This window comes from Gavia stellata, unplaced genomic scaffold, assembly GCF_030936135.1.
Source record: "Gavia stellata isolate bGavSte3 unplaced genomic scaffold, bGavSte3.hap2 HAP2_SCAFFOLD_911, whole genome shotgun sequence".
In the NCBI taxonomy this organism is placed as follows: Eukaryota; Metazoa; Chordata; class Aves; order Gaviiformes; family Gaviidae; genus Gavia; species Gavia stellata.
In genome coordinates this window covers 1-16,416 of record NW_026777076.1, presented here as the reverse complement: position 1 = coordinate 16,416, position 16,416 = coordinate 1, and the positions used below count along the sequence as shown (strand labels likewise).

The 16,416-nt window shown below is 39.6% G+C and overlaps 1 protein-coding gene across 1 annotated transcript; it reads left to right on the top strand.

Moving 5' to 3' along the window:
- Positions 1–415: 415 nt before the first annotated feature.
- Positions 416–15,798, top strand: LOC132321630 (exportin-2-like; the record flags this gene model as incomplete). Its single annotated transcript, XM_059835098.1, has 14 exons — positions 416–420; positions 3,293–3,388; positions 3,723–3,865; positions 6,452–6,553; positions 7,009–7,154; positions 7,472–7,562; positions 7,834–7,941; positions 8,863–8,955; positions 10,275–10,442; positions 10,539–10,668; positions 11,387–11,452; positions 13,305–13,507; positions 14,889–14,973; positions 15,737–15,798. Coding segments are annotated over exons 2-14 (1,482 nt in total), but the record flags the coding sequence as incomplete, so codon positions are not given.
- Positions 15,799–16,416: the final 618 nt, after the last annotated feature.

Genomic DNA, 16,416 nt, shown 5'->3' with positions numbered 1-16,416 from the left:
CCGTCCCGCCGGGCCCAGGGCCGCCTCCTCGCACCCGCGGCCCGGCTTCCGCCCGCCGTGTCCCTCAGGAGCCGCGCACCCTCCCCGCGGGCAGCCGGGGCCGCAGAGCCCGAGTCCCCTCAGGCCCGAGCCGGTTCCGCGGCGCCCCAGCGGCTCCGAGAGGCGCCCCAGGGCGTTGTGGGAAGTGCCGAGCCATTGGTCGGCCGCCCCCCCTGGGAAGCGCGGCAAGGATTGGCTCGCAGCGGAGCGCGTCGGGCAAGGAGAGGCCGCTGATTGGCCTGGCGGCCGAACGGTGTCACCGCCCTGCGTGATGCGGTCACGGTGCCGCCGCCGCGCCCTCGCACCGCGGTTTGAATGTGAAGCGCAGCCGGAGCGCTCGGAGCCGCCGTTGCTGGCGCTACCGCCGGGGGGAGTCGCCAGGTGAGGCTGGGCCGCGCCGGGCGGCGATGCTGGCGATGGGGCGGCCCCACAGCCCGGCGGCCCGCATGGCCCGTAGCCGGCTGCCGCTGCGCTCCGCGCTGGGCTCGAGCGCTGGGCCCGAGCGCTGGGCCCGCGGCGCAGCGAGAGGCGCAGATCGCCCTGCTGGGGTGCTTCGGCCCGCCTCTCGTAGCTCGCGATTGGCCCGCGGCCTCTGGGGCTGAGCAGTGTGCTCCCCTCGTTGGCTTCCGCTGCTGCCAGTCTGGAGGTGGCGGGGAGGGGGAGGGGGAGGGGGAGGGGAGCAAGTTAGTCTGAGGGCGGTCGGTGCTGTTCGGGGCTCCCCCGCCGCGGCCGCCAGCCCGCGCTGCCCCTGGCCCGGCCCGGCGGGGGCGGGCAAGCAGGCCTGCCGCTGGGCCCGCCTTGCGGGGGCCGCGGCCGAGCCGGGCCGCCGCCGCATGAGGCAGCGAGAGCGCCGCTGCGGGGGAGGGCAGTCTGGCGGCGGCGGGCGGGACGGAGCGTCCCCGTCCCTCGGATAAACCGCCCGGCGGCTCCAGGCCGGGCACGCGGCGGGGATGGGACCGGGGAAGCGCCGGCCTGTGCTGGGTCGAGGCGGTGGGAGGGGGCTGGGCCACCGCCGCGGTAGCAAGAGCAGAGACAGCCCCGCTGGTGGCCGGGCCGTGGCCGGGCCTGGAGGGCTCCTCTCCCCGTCCCTGCTGAAGGGCTCCCGGGCGGCCGCCCCGCGTCACGGGTGGCCTCGCCTTTTGGTCCGCAGGGAAACGGCGTGAGTGGGCTGTCGGGGGGCGTGGTGGGTCCTCGCTCCTGCTCCCGTGGCCGGTGGGTGCTTGTCTCCCGACCCCCGCGGTTTGGTGAAGTGGAAAGTGAGTGTAAAGATCCTCCGCAGCAGTTTGGTGTGAAGATAATCTTTCCCATAAAGTCCAGACCATAAACATCCTTAGGCGCGTAGATGGTGTTTGTAAGTGCTGTGGTGAGTGAACGCAGGAACAGAGTTCTCTGAAGTTCTTCATGGTGTAAGACTCGGAGGACAGATGCTTTGGGATTTTTTTTTTTTCCATAAGTGGTCTGTCATTAATTTAACTAAAGTAGTTAATGAGTTAAGCACATTTTACGGGCTTTCTTCTGGAGAGGTGGTCTGAAAATATTCTAATTTTCAGGAGGCATATGTCGCAACATAGCAAAAAGCATCATATCACTCTAGCAAGTACCACTATTTTTTTTATAGTGGAAAACAACAAAAAAACAGCTGGAGGAAGGGAAGGAAATAAGAGTAAACAGTGAGCAGGTGAAAATATTTATCCTTTTGTGTAAGGGATTGAGTAATGGATTCAAATCTTCACGTTTGGCCTTCGAAGTAAACTCACAGTCAGCTTGAGGTATATATTTTCTCTATGGGCCCCTACATTACATACGTATGTGAGGTATTTGTAAAAGGCCATTCAGGATTGTCAATCTCCTCTTTCAGTTTGGTTTCCCGCTTGAGTCAAGTTTAGCCTTCATAAATGATTTCTGCATGGGTTTGCACCTCAGCCTTACAAACTTCCCTGGAGCAGATAACTTACATTTTTTTAATTATGAAGAATTTAAATATCGGTTGCAACATCATAGTAATGATGTGTGAGGCCATTTTGTAGAACAGATGAGCCAGCTATTAGTTGTGCTGTTTGTTTATGCTGCACTTTATTGGGATTTTCTTGGTTGATGTGAATTGGTGAACAAGACTAGAGACAAGTAAACCCCCAAAAGGGAAGGGGGGTGAAACATGGGAGGCAGGACTCTTTAAGTGGATTTTTATTTCTTGCAAAATATGTTGGTATCTCAATTAATCTTTTAATGATATAGATGCCATAGTTAAAGTAAAAATTTTACTTTTTACTTACATTAAAACTCACTGCCTTTGCAAGCGTGCTTAAACAGAAACTATATTGCACTGATACTCAACATAAAACAAATCCAAAGTGGGACAGAGTAATTTCAGTATGTATTACTAATTAGAAACTCCAGAGAAAAAATGGAAGTCTTTGCTTCCTCATTACTTCTGTAGTAAGAAAGATGGGCAGAATTGATGATGATACCCTGAGCAACAACATGTCCACTAAAGCATGTCTTGTTGCTGTTTTAGTGTTACTGTAATTTTAATTATTCCAATCAAAGCTATGAAGTTAATATAGCACTGTGGTAAACATGAGAATGCATGTGGGAGGATTACTAGAGAGGAGTGATTTAGACTTATTGCACAGAGTTATTCTGTAATAAGTATTGCAGTTTAAATTAACTCCCACCCTAATCTAAGTTAATTTTACAGGGTGGACGAACCCTCTGGCTTTGCACAGTCTTTTGTCTCTTTATGAAAAACTAATTTTCTGTTGAGAGTTTTCTTTGATAATGAGTATTTATTTTTAAACGAGCCTTGACTCTCCAATACACTTTGAATTGTTCTATTTACAATTATGTAGGACAAGAGTATTCAGCTTTTTCAATTAGGAAAATGTTTCTGGGGCTGACAGATGTTCTCAAAAGCAAAAACAAACTCCTGTTGTCCTGAAAGGGCAAGAGATCATCTTTTGGCTGTACCTAGTTCATGGTTTGCTGGATGAGTGATCCGGTTTTAGGCGTTTAGTTTCAATAAACTAGACAGTAACAGTTGCACGTAGTTGAAGAAATGGAATGTTTTCTGTTTTGTGCTTGGTGCACACTAGCTGTTGTTTTATTGTGTGAGACATATAAGATAGGACCATGCTTTATGAGGTATAGTCAAAAAGAGCTGTGTGTCTTCTGTGGAATCTCTTTTTATATATGTGTAGCTTATAGGATAGATTTTCTGATCTGTATTTATAACAAAACTACTTGTGGGTTTTAGGTTCTGCCAAAATGGAGCTGAGTGATGCCAATTTACAGACTTTAACTGAGTATCTAAAGAAAACACTAGATCCAGATCCTGCCATAAGGCGTCCTGGTAAGTGATTCTCATGAGTGACCAAAAAAGCTTAGTTTCTTTTTGGCTCTTCTGTCTGTGTATAGCAAACTTCAGTGGATGTTTATGCAATAACCTCTTTGCAGAAGTTCTCAGTGACCTTTTAAAACAAAAACCTAATGAAGGATGGATATAAATATCAATTTATTTTGTTTGCTTTTTGTAATGTTATTTTCCTGTATTCCTGATTTTTTTTTAATTGTTGTTATTTAAAACAGTGCTGCCGTTCACAATAAAATAGATACTTGAGGAATCATAAGACTCCCATTAGAAAAATCAGTTCAGCTTTTGCTAACCTTAGTATATTCTCTTACAGCGGAAAAGTTTCTTGAGTCAGTTGAAGGAAGCCAGAATTATCCGTTGTTACTCTTAACACTGCTGGAGAAATCACAGGAAAATGTCATCAAAGTTTGTGCATCTGTAACGTTCAAGAATTATATTAAAAGGAACTGGAGAATTGTAGGTATCCTAGTGCGTAGTTGTGCTAAGAGTTAATGATCCTTTTAAGGTACAATAAGATATTCTACAGTAATATTGGAGAATGTGTGTATGTCTGTACTCTGTGAAAGAAAGTAGATCATTCGGAGAACAAACACAAGGCATAATTTACTGGTGAGGGACTAAAACCTGGACCATTGGAGTCCATTTCCTTAAAAAGCACTAGAGCTGGGTGATAAAATGATGAACAAATAGTTTTCTCTAATATTATATGCACATTTTGCAGAAGCGAAATATATAAAGCTCATTTAACTGACAGTAATATTACTTAAACTGAAATGATGGTGAAGTGTCTATACACACGAGCTGGCCAATTTGGCCTGCATCTATTGTCATCATGTTAGAAACATTTCAAGCCAGCACTGCAGCTGAAAGTGATGATACTAGCTTCTCTTTCATGTAAATGCTTCTGGGGCATAGAACAGTGTGGGACAGTTTATTTTAGTGGCCTTACCAGTTTAACACTTGGAAGTATTTGCAGACATCAGATAGAAATATTCTTGTTTAATTGTGTTTTATCCTTTGTTTTGAAGAGGTCAGAAACATTTTTGATTCAGGGCTTTCAGCATTCATAAATTTTAATTTATGGTAGAAAGTATTACATTTGAGAGCTCAACTCCTTCACCAATGAGAGGTTTTAATTGATACTGTTTACACTTTTGTCTCGCTGAAAGCACTGTTTGTATCTGAAAAATATCAAATGTATGATGTTGCTTTACTACAGGGAAACTGGTAAGTATTTCATCATTGCATCTTAGCTGGTACCTATTTACAAATTTGCATTTTATTTCTCCCCTCCCCCCCATACTAATATTAAGAAGCTATAGCAGTTCTAGATCTGTTATGTTTGGTAAGATCAGTGCATTCAGTCTGGCATGAAATTTCTAGAACTTTGTTTCTGTAATATTGTATTCTCTGTCATTTCTCGCAAATTGCATCTTTATCTATAGTATATTGTAAGTAGAAATAATGTTCTGTTATGGAAAAATTTGTAAGTGTCTTCCTTTTTATGGATTGTGGAGGTAATTCAGCATGAGATTTTGTTTTGGAGTAGGTGGAGATGCTATGCAGTAAGTGCATCCAGAGGACTGTTACGATTGCTGTGTGGCTTCAAGCACATTGTTTTGCCCAAAATTGGAGCTTTCATTTCAAGAGCAGCTGTATCAACAGAAAATACAGCCCTAAGGCTAGCTTACCTAGATCACATGGTTTAATTTACCAGCCTTGGACTTGACTGATACAAAGCTCAGTGGAAGTAAGAGGGTTTTGCCTACTCAAGGACTTCGATTTGGTAGAGCCTGGAGAGCTAGATATACAGGGCCCTTCTGGAGAGACGGAAGGGTTTGCTTTTTTTTAATTAATTTTTGAAGTATCTACAGAATACTAACCTATGTGCTGCCTCTCACATCTTGTAAAAAGGTCTCGTTTCTTTGAAAAAATCTCAAAAATAACTCCATAGAAGGATTTGTTGTTGCTGATCTCTCCACCATCTTTGTCCTCATCTATCTAAATGCATAGCAGTGAGCCCTGCCTCCCTACTTGGAGCTTGCCTAGTACAGTTATTGCTGCCTTTCACATCATATAAACTTATAAAGCTCAGGTTTTAAAGGTCACCACCTTTTTGTGGTTTTTCATGTGTATATATAGTGATTCTGTACATTCTTCTGATTCAGTGCAATGTGATAGAAGTGGAAAAGCAAGTTCTTTGTGCTTATTTTTGTAACTGCTTGTTCATAGCTAAACATAACTCTTGAAATTTTGAAATTACTAAACTTTCTTTTACGTTTATGGGAGGATGGTGAAAGGGAGGTAAAGAGGAGGGTGGTAGTGCCACCTGGTTTAAGCATCTTAAGATCATTGAATGAATCTCTGGAGGTGGCTACCTCTTTTAATTGCTGGATAATTTCTAGGTTTCTGACTTCGGTGCTGTCATCACAGATAGTGTGACTATCACTGCTGTCACTGGTTGGTGACAAGCCTCTTTATTATTTTATTTGTTTAGTAGAAATTTTGTAATTTACTACCACTTGGCACTATTGACTGACTGGACCTTGAACTGATTGATACTTTGAACTGATTAGATAACTCTTAAATTCAATCTTATGGTTTTGCTGGTGTAACCTGCACCCATTTTCATGTAGTTTCTGGAAAGTATGGCTTGAGGCAGCTTGCACAAAGTAAACCTTTGAGGTTGGCGGAAGTGAGGGCAGAGATGTGGTTTGGTGTGGTGGAAGAGGAGACTATTGATTAAACTTAGATATGTTATTGGCATATGCATCCACCCTTATTATGGCTGAATTGCTGGTTTGAAAATTCACCATTCGAGAAGGAGAAAACTAGTTCAAGGTTTTACAGAAAGATGTAATTTCTTTCAGCTTTTTTCAGGTACTACTGTTACAGATTCATTGTAGGCAATATCTTTAACGGATCTTCTTAGTTTCTTTAACTGTAAACCAGCATAAGCGATTGGTTTCTGAAATGCTGATATTCACTTGTTGCCTAGAGTATACTGATATGCCCATGACTTAACTATTGTTTTAATCTTAGGTTGAGGATGAACCGAACAAAATATGTGAATCAGACAGGATAGCCATTAAAGCCAACATAGTGCCCTTGATGCTTAGCAGCCCAGAACAAATTCAAAAGCAGGTAATATGTCAATTCCTGGTTATGTCCATGAGATTTCTGGAGTATCTTAAGTGTGTCTAGAGGCTCTGGTTATTGGCAGAGTCAGTTTCTTTACCAAGGAGGCCATCCCAATCCAAGTAGCTTGGAATATATTGTCACAGCTACTTTTGCCTACTTTAATTTTAATTTCTATTTTTTAAAAGGCAATTACTGTATAATGTTATAGCTAAGTTCTAGCATTAGGCAGTTAAATATAGTACTTCCAGAAAGTGAGACTTATTTATACGTTGGATTTAAAGTGAGATTCATTTATTTGTGGTGAAAACTAGTAGATATTTAACCCAAGGATTTTTTTTAATCTGACAAGAATAATAAGCATTTTTCTTTAAATATTTGCAATATCTGTCATGACTACTGTGGTTTTTGTAATGAGGAGCCTGCTATTATATCATGTAATGGTTATGTTTCCTTTCCAGTTAAGTGATGCTATTAGTATTATTGGTCGGGAAGACTTTCCTCAGAAATGGCCAGACTTACTGACAGAAATGGTGAATCGCTTTCAAAGTGGAGATTTTCATGTCATTAATGGCGTCCTTCGCACTGCTCACTCTTTATTTAAAAGGTATTGGAAATAAGGGACTTAGTATATGGATTGTAAATTTCTGTTCAACTCGAAATTTTTACTGTTAGACTTAATTTTTTAGATTTACAAAGTCTGCAGTTGTGGTTCCTACTTATGCTTACTGACTTTTTAATAAGAATTTAAGTGGTTGTCAAATTGTACACCTTGCATGGTATTGAACCAGGTCGTTTAGTTCTTGTTTACTTGACAGTATTTGTTTCAAGGTTCAGCACAAAAAATAATTGTATGCAAGTTAATTTGGTAATAAATGTGAAGACTGTATTCTATTTTTCATGTATTTCTCTTTCACTTGGCAGGTACCGCCATGAATTTAAGTCAAATGAATTATGGACAGAGATCAAACTTGTCCTTGATGCCTTTGCTTTGCCCTTGACCAATCTCTTTAAGGTATTTCTTTTCTAATCATTTCGAAAACAAGCTTAGCATTCTGAATTGCTTGTTGTGAATGCCTGCAAAACAAAAACTTAAGAATAGTTGCTTTGAAACTGTTAATGAGATTCAAACTAAAGTAATGAAGTGAGACCTGACAGGATCGATAAGGGGAGGAAAAGGAACTGTATTTTCTGGTTTAAAAAAAAGTTACATGACACTTTTCAATACCTCTTGTTAATGCGGTTTGTGTGTGTGTTACTTGACTGAATCTTCTGTCTTTTTCTAGGCAACTATTGAACTTTGCAGCACACATGCAAATGATGCTAGTGCTTTGAAGGTTCTCTTTTCTTCTCTCATTCTAATTGCGAAGCTGTTCTACAGTTTAAATTTTCAGGTGAATCTCCTTGTTCTTCTAATAGTTTCACTTTGATCTCACAAAGCTATTATGCTTTTATTTATAGGATTCATTTGAGGCAGCCTTTAAGGCCATGCTTTATTGCAAAAATAAAAGTTGACAGTCTGCATCAATGCTGGAGTAAAGGCACAGTAAGGATGGGGTTAATTAACATGTTAGCTTGGCCCTATCTAAGCAACAGTTCAAGGGAGTCTAAGCTCTTGTCATAGCAAGGAGGTATTGTATGGGTAGCTGTCTGAGTATGAGCTGTGAAAGACACGAGTCAAATGCCTGAGTTTGTACTCACCGTGCTCCTTTATAAATATGTCTGTGCTGACATTAACTCAGTCATGTAGATAAAAGTCAGTCAAAACTAGTAGTTCTATAGCACTATGGTAGCAAGTTATTCTGGTAGCAGTGTGGGGTTTTTAGTTTTGAAATCAGATCTAGATTTCTAACATGATTAAATTAATGCACTATATGAAAAATGGTAAAAAGATACTGAGGCGACATGTATTTAGTGTCTCAACATGAACAGAAGTCTGTGAAGTGTGATGATCATGCCTTGATTGCTTGGGCTGTTACTCCATATTGGGCAAAAGAGCAAGCTGGAGTTAAAAGGGAGGCATGTGCTCTCTTGCTCTGAGGGTAAGAAGCAATAAGATTCCTTCTTTATAAAACTGTAGGCTGTATAGAGTGTAAGTAACTAGTTTATTTGGAAATAGTGTATTCCAAAGCCTCTGTCTGGAGGGTTTTCACTGGGGAGGAAGAGGGGGTAGTGTTTCATTTTGAAGATTGTTTTCCATACTTTGTTGTCCCTCAGTAGATTATAAGGTGGATACATACTACTTACGATGTAGGTATGTTATCTAAACAGTGCAGTCAGAAATTAAAATGTAGATTTATGCTTTTCCTTCACAGGATCTTCCCGAGTTTTTTGAAGATAACATGGAAACGTGGATGACAAATTTTCATAGTCTTTTAACTTTAGATAATAAACTTTTGCAGACTGATGTGAGTACTGTGTAAATCTCCTGGTTTGCCTCTGTGTAGTGGAGAGAGTTGATTGAGAACTTAGGTCTAACTCTGAACAATGCAATGTTTCCTTTGTTGGGTAAACAAAGGAATAGAATGACTGTAAGGAAATGGGGTTTAAGAGAAGTTGCCCCATGGTCTAAGAAATTTGATGTCCGGTTCTTGAAGTTGTATCTCAGATACGGGTATACCCAGCTGTGCACAGAAAACAAATTACAGATAATCACCAATGAGTAGATTCTTTCGAGGACATCTGCTGAAGTAACCTGATCATTAGAATCACAGTGCTCGGGTTTTCTATACCTTTCAGCTAGTTCACGCACTATGTTTTAGAAAACAGGGTATCTTAAAGAACTTAAACCAGTTGAACATAGAAGGCATGACATCCCTAAGTGCTTTAGTTTAGCATTTGCTGTCTTTGTCTAATTATAAGAATTCGTAGTTTCACAGGTGAAAAATAACACCAAGTCATCAAAGCTCAAATCAATTTTGTGCATGCTTTCTGCGTTTTAAATGCTGTCTTCCGGATACAGTACAATAGTTTGCCGCATGATGGAGCCAAAGCAACTATATAAATTTCTTTACAATACATAGGGAGGCATATGAACTGTATCCTGTGCTATAGTTTCACAGTTGTTTTAGGCTAACGCTGCTGCTAAAAGAAGCTTTGCTGTTCTTTTCTCTTCTCTTGTGTCTGTGGGCCGTAGCCCAGCACAGACATTCATGCAGCTGTGTGCTGAACTGAGTCAGGAAGTGATATGCGTTAAAACTGAAAGGTGGGGACTGGGGGGGGGTGGCGGAGATGGAACTGGGTGGTGGTTTTTGGTTGTTGTTTTTCTGTTTTGTTTTTAATTCCAGCTTAATTTCCCAATTCACTTTGCTTTGTGGCTTCCCAAGCATCTGTGCTGGTATGGGGAAGGGGAGGGAACTACTTTTACAACTATCCCGATTTAAAGTAGCAAGATATGAGGTCTTCTAAGCATATTTTTTTCAACACCTTGTCTTGTCTTTTTCCTATGACATTTGTAAATTAACTTCATGTCAAACTTTGTCAGATCGAAATGATTTAAAGTGCATGGTGCTTTAATTTGAAATGTAGGTATGATTTATAACTTGCAGTGCAGTTCCAGTACAAATCAGCAAAATACAGTAATTCTAGGGACGTGAGAGGGATTTCTTTCTGTTTAGAACATGGTAAATTAATAGTGTAACTATTTCCTTCAAATATGCTGATACTTTTAATATTTAAGTAGTGTTGAAGTTTGGATGTTTAAGTTCTTAGTTTTGTTTTATGTGAGGATGAAGAGGAAGCCGGATTACTGGAGCTCTTGAAATCACAAATTTGCGATAATGCTGCTTTATATGCTCAAAAATATGATGAAGAATTCCAGCCCTACCTGCCACGCTTTGTAACAGCAATCTGGAATCTGTTAGTCACAACAGGCCAGGAAGTGAAATATGACTTGGTAAGTTGTTATAAACTGATCTTGTCAAGTTTAATAATGAATTATAAATTGGTCAGTCATGCTAAAACTGTATGTGTTCTGTTTATGTTGTTCTAGCTGGTTAGTAATGCAGTCCAGTTTCTGGCCTCAGTTTGTGAGAGACCACATTACAAGCATCTGTTTGAAGACCAGAATACATTGACAAGCATTTGTGAAAAGGTTATTGTTCCCAATATGGAGTTTAGAGGTAACTTTTTGAGACTTAAGTTTTCAAAGACACAATAAAATCTAACTGTAATTATAATGATATGTGGCTTTGCAGGACTGAGAATTGAGGATTACCTCTTGTGTACTTTAGTACTAGATTCAAAACCAAGTTCCCGGAAGAGATTGCTGTCCTGTGGGCTTTGTAGAATTGTATTAATATATCTAATAATTTTTCTGTCTTACTGGGATCTCAAATTGAGAAGTATAGGAAGTCTAGTTCATGTGCTACCAATAACTTCCCATGCTTAAAGTGAATATCGGAATAATTCAAGGAGTCTAAATACGCATGGATATCAGGCCTACTAAACTGTAATGTCTATTTCTCCGAGCTTTCATGGGCTCATATTGATCCTAGTATCTAAAATGCAGTGAAGATGTATTGCAGTGATAATAAGCTTCTCTCTCTTAAGTCTATGACTCTGGAAGCCTCTTTAAATACACTTAGAGTGGAACATGTCCTATCTTTTTTTTCTTTCTTTTTTTAAAATCAGGAATACATCAGCTCATGAATATGAAAGACTAATTTGTGGGGCAGCAGCAAGCTAAACAGGCTAGTCTGGCTGGATATTTCTGATTAATTTTTATTAATGTTATAGAAAAGTACTTGGAAAAAATAGCAAGTTGATAATAATACAACTTTTTAACCATAAAAACCAGAGACCTCAGTATTTAAACTTCTATGGATTTTATATTTTCAGCGGCTGATGAAGAAGCATTTGAAGATAATTCGGAAGAATATATAAGAAGGGATTTGGAAGGATCTGGTAATCCACAGATTTATGCTAAGAATACTTGGTCTCTAAATATAGCTCTAAAGAGCTGAAGCAATTTACTGAAGCTTTTATAACTTATTTTTTAAATTGGGAAGGTTTTTCCTCCCCCAAGAGATTTTATCTGGTTTTTGATCAAGTTTACTGTCATGATGTGCCCATCACAGTCTCTTTTTGTTTTGAACAATGTTTTTGTAGGGTTTTTTCCTTAATTGGATTGGTATGTCTCCTGCACTGCACACATTCTCATTTCAGCAAATATAGCCTGTAAGTCAATGCTGAATAGTGGCCACACTTGTGTATTTAGTTCCTATGTGTAGAGTTTTAAATAACATGGAGAGACTGTGCCTGTATTTAGTAGTCTATCATGTTTAAACTGAAATTCTGACCGGCGTTGCATACAAATCTGTGATCAAGCCAGCTGGACACCAGCCAGCCCTTGTATGCTGGCACTGTGTTCAAACCAATACAGTAACCATCCTGAAAACACAGTGCTGTGCTAACAGAGCTGCTTGATTTTCTGATTGTAGCTGTCTGGTCTTCAGCCAGCTCAGAGCACAAATGAACCAAATCTAGATCTGTATGACAATTCTGTATATGCTGTTCTGTGCTGTTAGCAGTTTATTGACTGACACTTTCAGATTAATGACACTTCATAATAGATTTAAGAAATTACAGTATGCTTGCAGTGGAGGACAAAAATTGGAGGAAAATGTTTTTGAACATTTTTCAAGCAAACTTTTTATCATTCTTATCCATGGCTGCATTTTAGGTATTTGTGAAGCTTTTATTTGTTAGCTACTTCTCTTTTAAGAGAATTGAGGCAAGAAGTATTTGTGTTCTTCAGAGATTACTTTAGAAATGTACTCTATTGCATTTAAATTGACTTGCTTTATTTTCCTTCTGTCACTTCTGTTAGTATATTGTATTAAAGGCCAGCTGACTTTTTTTTTCCCTTTCTTGTAACAAGGAATTTTTACAGAATTTTTTTTTCGTACTGATTCGGTGTGGTGGGCCAGCAGCTAAACACCACACAGCAGCTTGGTTGCTCCCTACCCTGCTGCAATGGGATGAGGAAGAGTAAAAGTGAGAAGACTCATGGATAGGGATAAAGACAGTTTAAGTGAAAGAAAGAGGAAGGAAAAAAAAGGGGGGGGGGGGGGAAGTCATCAATGACTCACCACCTCCCACAAGTACACTGATGCCCAGCCTGTCCCTGAGCAATGGCTACCTTCCCAAAAAACCCTCTCCCCTCTGTTTTTATTGCCAAGCATGACATTACATGGCATGGAATATCCCTTTGGTCAGTTTGGATCAGCTATCCAGGTTGTGTCCCCTCCCAACTTCTCCCCCACCCCCAGCCTACTTGCTGGGAAGAAAAAAGAGAAAGCCTTGACACTGTGCAAGCACTCTTCAGCAACAGCCAAAACACTGGGGTGTTACCAACAGTTTTAGTCGCCAGTACAAAACACAGCACCATATGGGCTGCTATGAAGAAAATTAACTCCATCCCAGCCAGATTTGGGTGCATAATTGTCAACATAGTAAAAAGCCTCCCCCTCCATGCTTACTGAAACTTTCTTTAGAGGGCAAAAAAATCTGTGAGTATGTATGCAGTATTGCTAGGTGTCTATTCCTCTTTTGGTTGTACAAATAGTCGATATTATGAGAGTAAGTAAAAGACTTAAATGTGTTCTTGCACATCGGTGTGGAGGATTGCAATAATTAACATAAGGTGTGGCTGCAACTTGAGAAGCTGTATTCATTAGTACGTTTATTACTATGTTTATTAATATGAAAAGCTGTATACTTTCTCATATCCAAAGAATCTTTGGTTCTCATGCAGATATTGACACCAGGCGCAGAGCAGCTTGTGATCTAGTCAGAGGCTTGTGCAAATTTTTTGAAGGGCCTGTGACAGGGATTTTCTCTGGATATGTTAATTCTGTGCTGCAAGAATATGCAAAGAATCCATCTGTTAACTGGAAGCACAAAGATGCAGCTATTTACCTTGTTACGTCTTTGGCATCCAAAGCTCAAACACAGAAGGTACTTTTACATTCTATTCATTTTAATCCATACGCATTCTAATATTATAGTTTATATAAAGATCGATGCAGTTCATTTCATGCTGCTTCAGAATGGGAGTAACTGTATTTGTAGTAGTTTAGCGTTGATGAGGTTAAAAGTTGTCCATTACATAACCCTATCACGGTTGGTAATTTGGTGGTATCTGATCTTCAAATAGATTGGGCAAAGTCAACAGCCACGTGTGACCATTTGGCAGGCCTTAGTAGCATGTGTGAAGCAGCCATACAAAGAAATAAAAGTGGGTCTAGAACCTCTGAGCTTTTAAATGGTACTGAGCCAGAGTTTGTAAGCCATGGAAGGCCAAATTTGGCTTTACAGAAGACAATCAGAAGCGTTAAGCAGACTAGAAGGAATCTAAGTGACTCTTACCGTTCTTGTCATTGTATTTCCCAATGTTTCCTGTTACCTGAGTGTTTATGATTTGGAAATAGCATGTGAATGCTAAAGATGGCTGGACATGGATCTCATTACTTGTTTGGGAGAAAGCAACTAATAGGCTGGCTACATTGAAAAGACACACCTGAGCTAAACTGTATTTGGAAACAGTAGCATTGTATCGGGTGTCCTACAGAACAGATTTTAATATACTAATAAATATTTCAAATGTTAATACAGTTCAAATCTCAGTGTCTTTACAAGACAGATTTGAGGCAAACACAGTAAAACATGTTGTACAGCACCTTTATGCAATTTTGCCGAAGGTTCTCAGTCTTTTCCTGAAATTCTAGTTGTATACTGTGGCACAGCAATTGCTAATAATAGTGATGCATAATGTGAACCAGAGTTTTCTAGCCATTAGAAAACTGCTAAGTTGTACATCTTTTTTTTTCCTGTGCTATTTGGTGGCAAAGATGGGATAACATCCCTTAGAACACTTGATTGATAAATACCCATCTGAAAATCCTGTTTTAAAAATTAGTTGCATTTTTTATAAGAGAAAACTAAGTAGTCATTATTTTGCTGTTCTAATTCAGAATTGGAGTTTGAGTCCTAAACTTCTCCTTTTTAAGAGGCCTATCAGAAAAAAGTATCAAGTTAGTAAGATGCTGATATTTTCTATCTAAAATTTTTGTTGATTATTACTGTGTTACGTGCTATTATTCCTAAACTCAGAGCTGGTAACTTTGAACCTTGATAGTGCTACAGCTGAAACCTAGAGACTAAAAACATTAAGAAAAAGAAATTGGATGGCTCTCTGCTAAAGATGCAGTTTCAACAATGTCATCATGTGCATGCATGCTTTAGATTCCTTTCATTAAAAGCACATAAAAAATGCGTAAGAAAACTAGCTGAATGTCAACATCTAAAACCAGGGTTGGTTTGTTTTTTGTTTTTCTAGCATGGCATAACACAAGCCAATGAACTTGTTAATCTGACAGAATTCTTTGTGAATCACATTCAACCTGACTTAAAGTCTGCTAGTGGTAAGTTAATGTTAATTTTTATATGGCATTTTTTGTGATATATTTACAATCTTGACAGTAACCACTGTTTCTTAAGGCTCAAGCACTCATATATCAGCATAATCTCTGAGATAGAAGACTGTTAACACCTGGCACATGGGAAGTAATTCAAATTTGTTTGGCTGGCAGTGAATGAGCTTTTAAACAAAGGTGGATTAGCACATTCTATCTGCAAGATCAGAGCATGTACACACATGGTTGCTATCAGCTACATGCTTAAACTTGTTGAATCAAAGTAATTTGATTTCTGTATTTGAGACCTTATGGCAAACTTCTATGCTATACAAATCCCTGAGAAGTTAAAATACTGAAGGCTAGGTTGTAGCCTGTGTCAGCCCATATTGATGAGATTACGGATGTCTAGATTTCAGCCACATAACTTATTTTATGCTTCAGCAATTATCTTAAGATATTTAGAACGTAGTGGGTTGTCTCAGAATGTGTAATTGGAGGCTGTTAAAATTGGAGCCAGAAGGGGAAATTTCATGTGAAAGAGTTGGACTGTACACTTTGTGGTACTGGGGAGTGATTTGTACCTAAAACTGATATTCTGTCTGACAGTGCCTATATAGAAATGCAGAAACTAAGCAACGTAGAAAACATTGTGTGTATTATTGTTGAGGGGAAAAATCATGGTTTAATGTCACTTCTATATATAGTATATGTTCAGTAATCACATTTATATGAAAAGCATCAACAAAATTCACATATTTTTCTATTGCAGTGAATGAATTCCCTGTGTTAAAAGCAGATGGTATCAAATATATCATGATTTTTAGAAACCAAGTAAGTTTTTCTTTTACTCTTATGGTAAAAACATACTGTAGTTTGTTACTTTATACTTGCCAAGCCTAATTTATCTTACTTGGCCATATGTTAACTCAACAGGTGTTTGATAGTCGTATATAACACTTCATGCTGAATTTTTAGTTTTGAAAGTAAATGATGTTGTTATAAATATCCAATTACCATGTAGTCTATATGCTATCCATATGCTGTGGGAGCACTGAACATCTTAGCACACTTAGTTCTGTGACACACTCAGACTTTTTCAAGTGAATGTTAGTCTAAATATACTTGATTGCTCGTATCATTGCAGTAGTTGTTAAAGAGAGTACAGCAACTTTGTCCTTTACCTTTTCTGATTTGTGAGGTGCAGTAAGAAAATATATTGAGTAGTATTTCTAAACTTTAGATTACCTTTATTCATCTCTTAGGAAATATCTGTGGCTTTTTTTTAAAGCTTGATATTTTTTTAATTGCCCATTAAGACGAAGTAAAATGGAAAAAAACATATACATTAGGAATATATGCACTAACTGACAATCAAATGTAACATTGATGTTAGGGCGAAGCATACAGGTGATGACAGAAGTAGGTACCTCTTGGTTGTCAAGGTGTGAT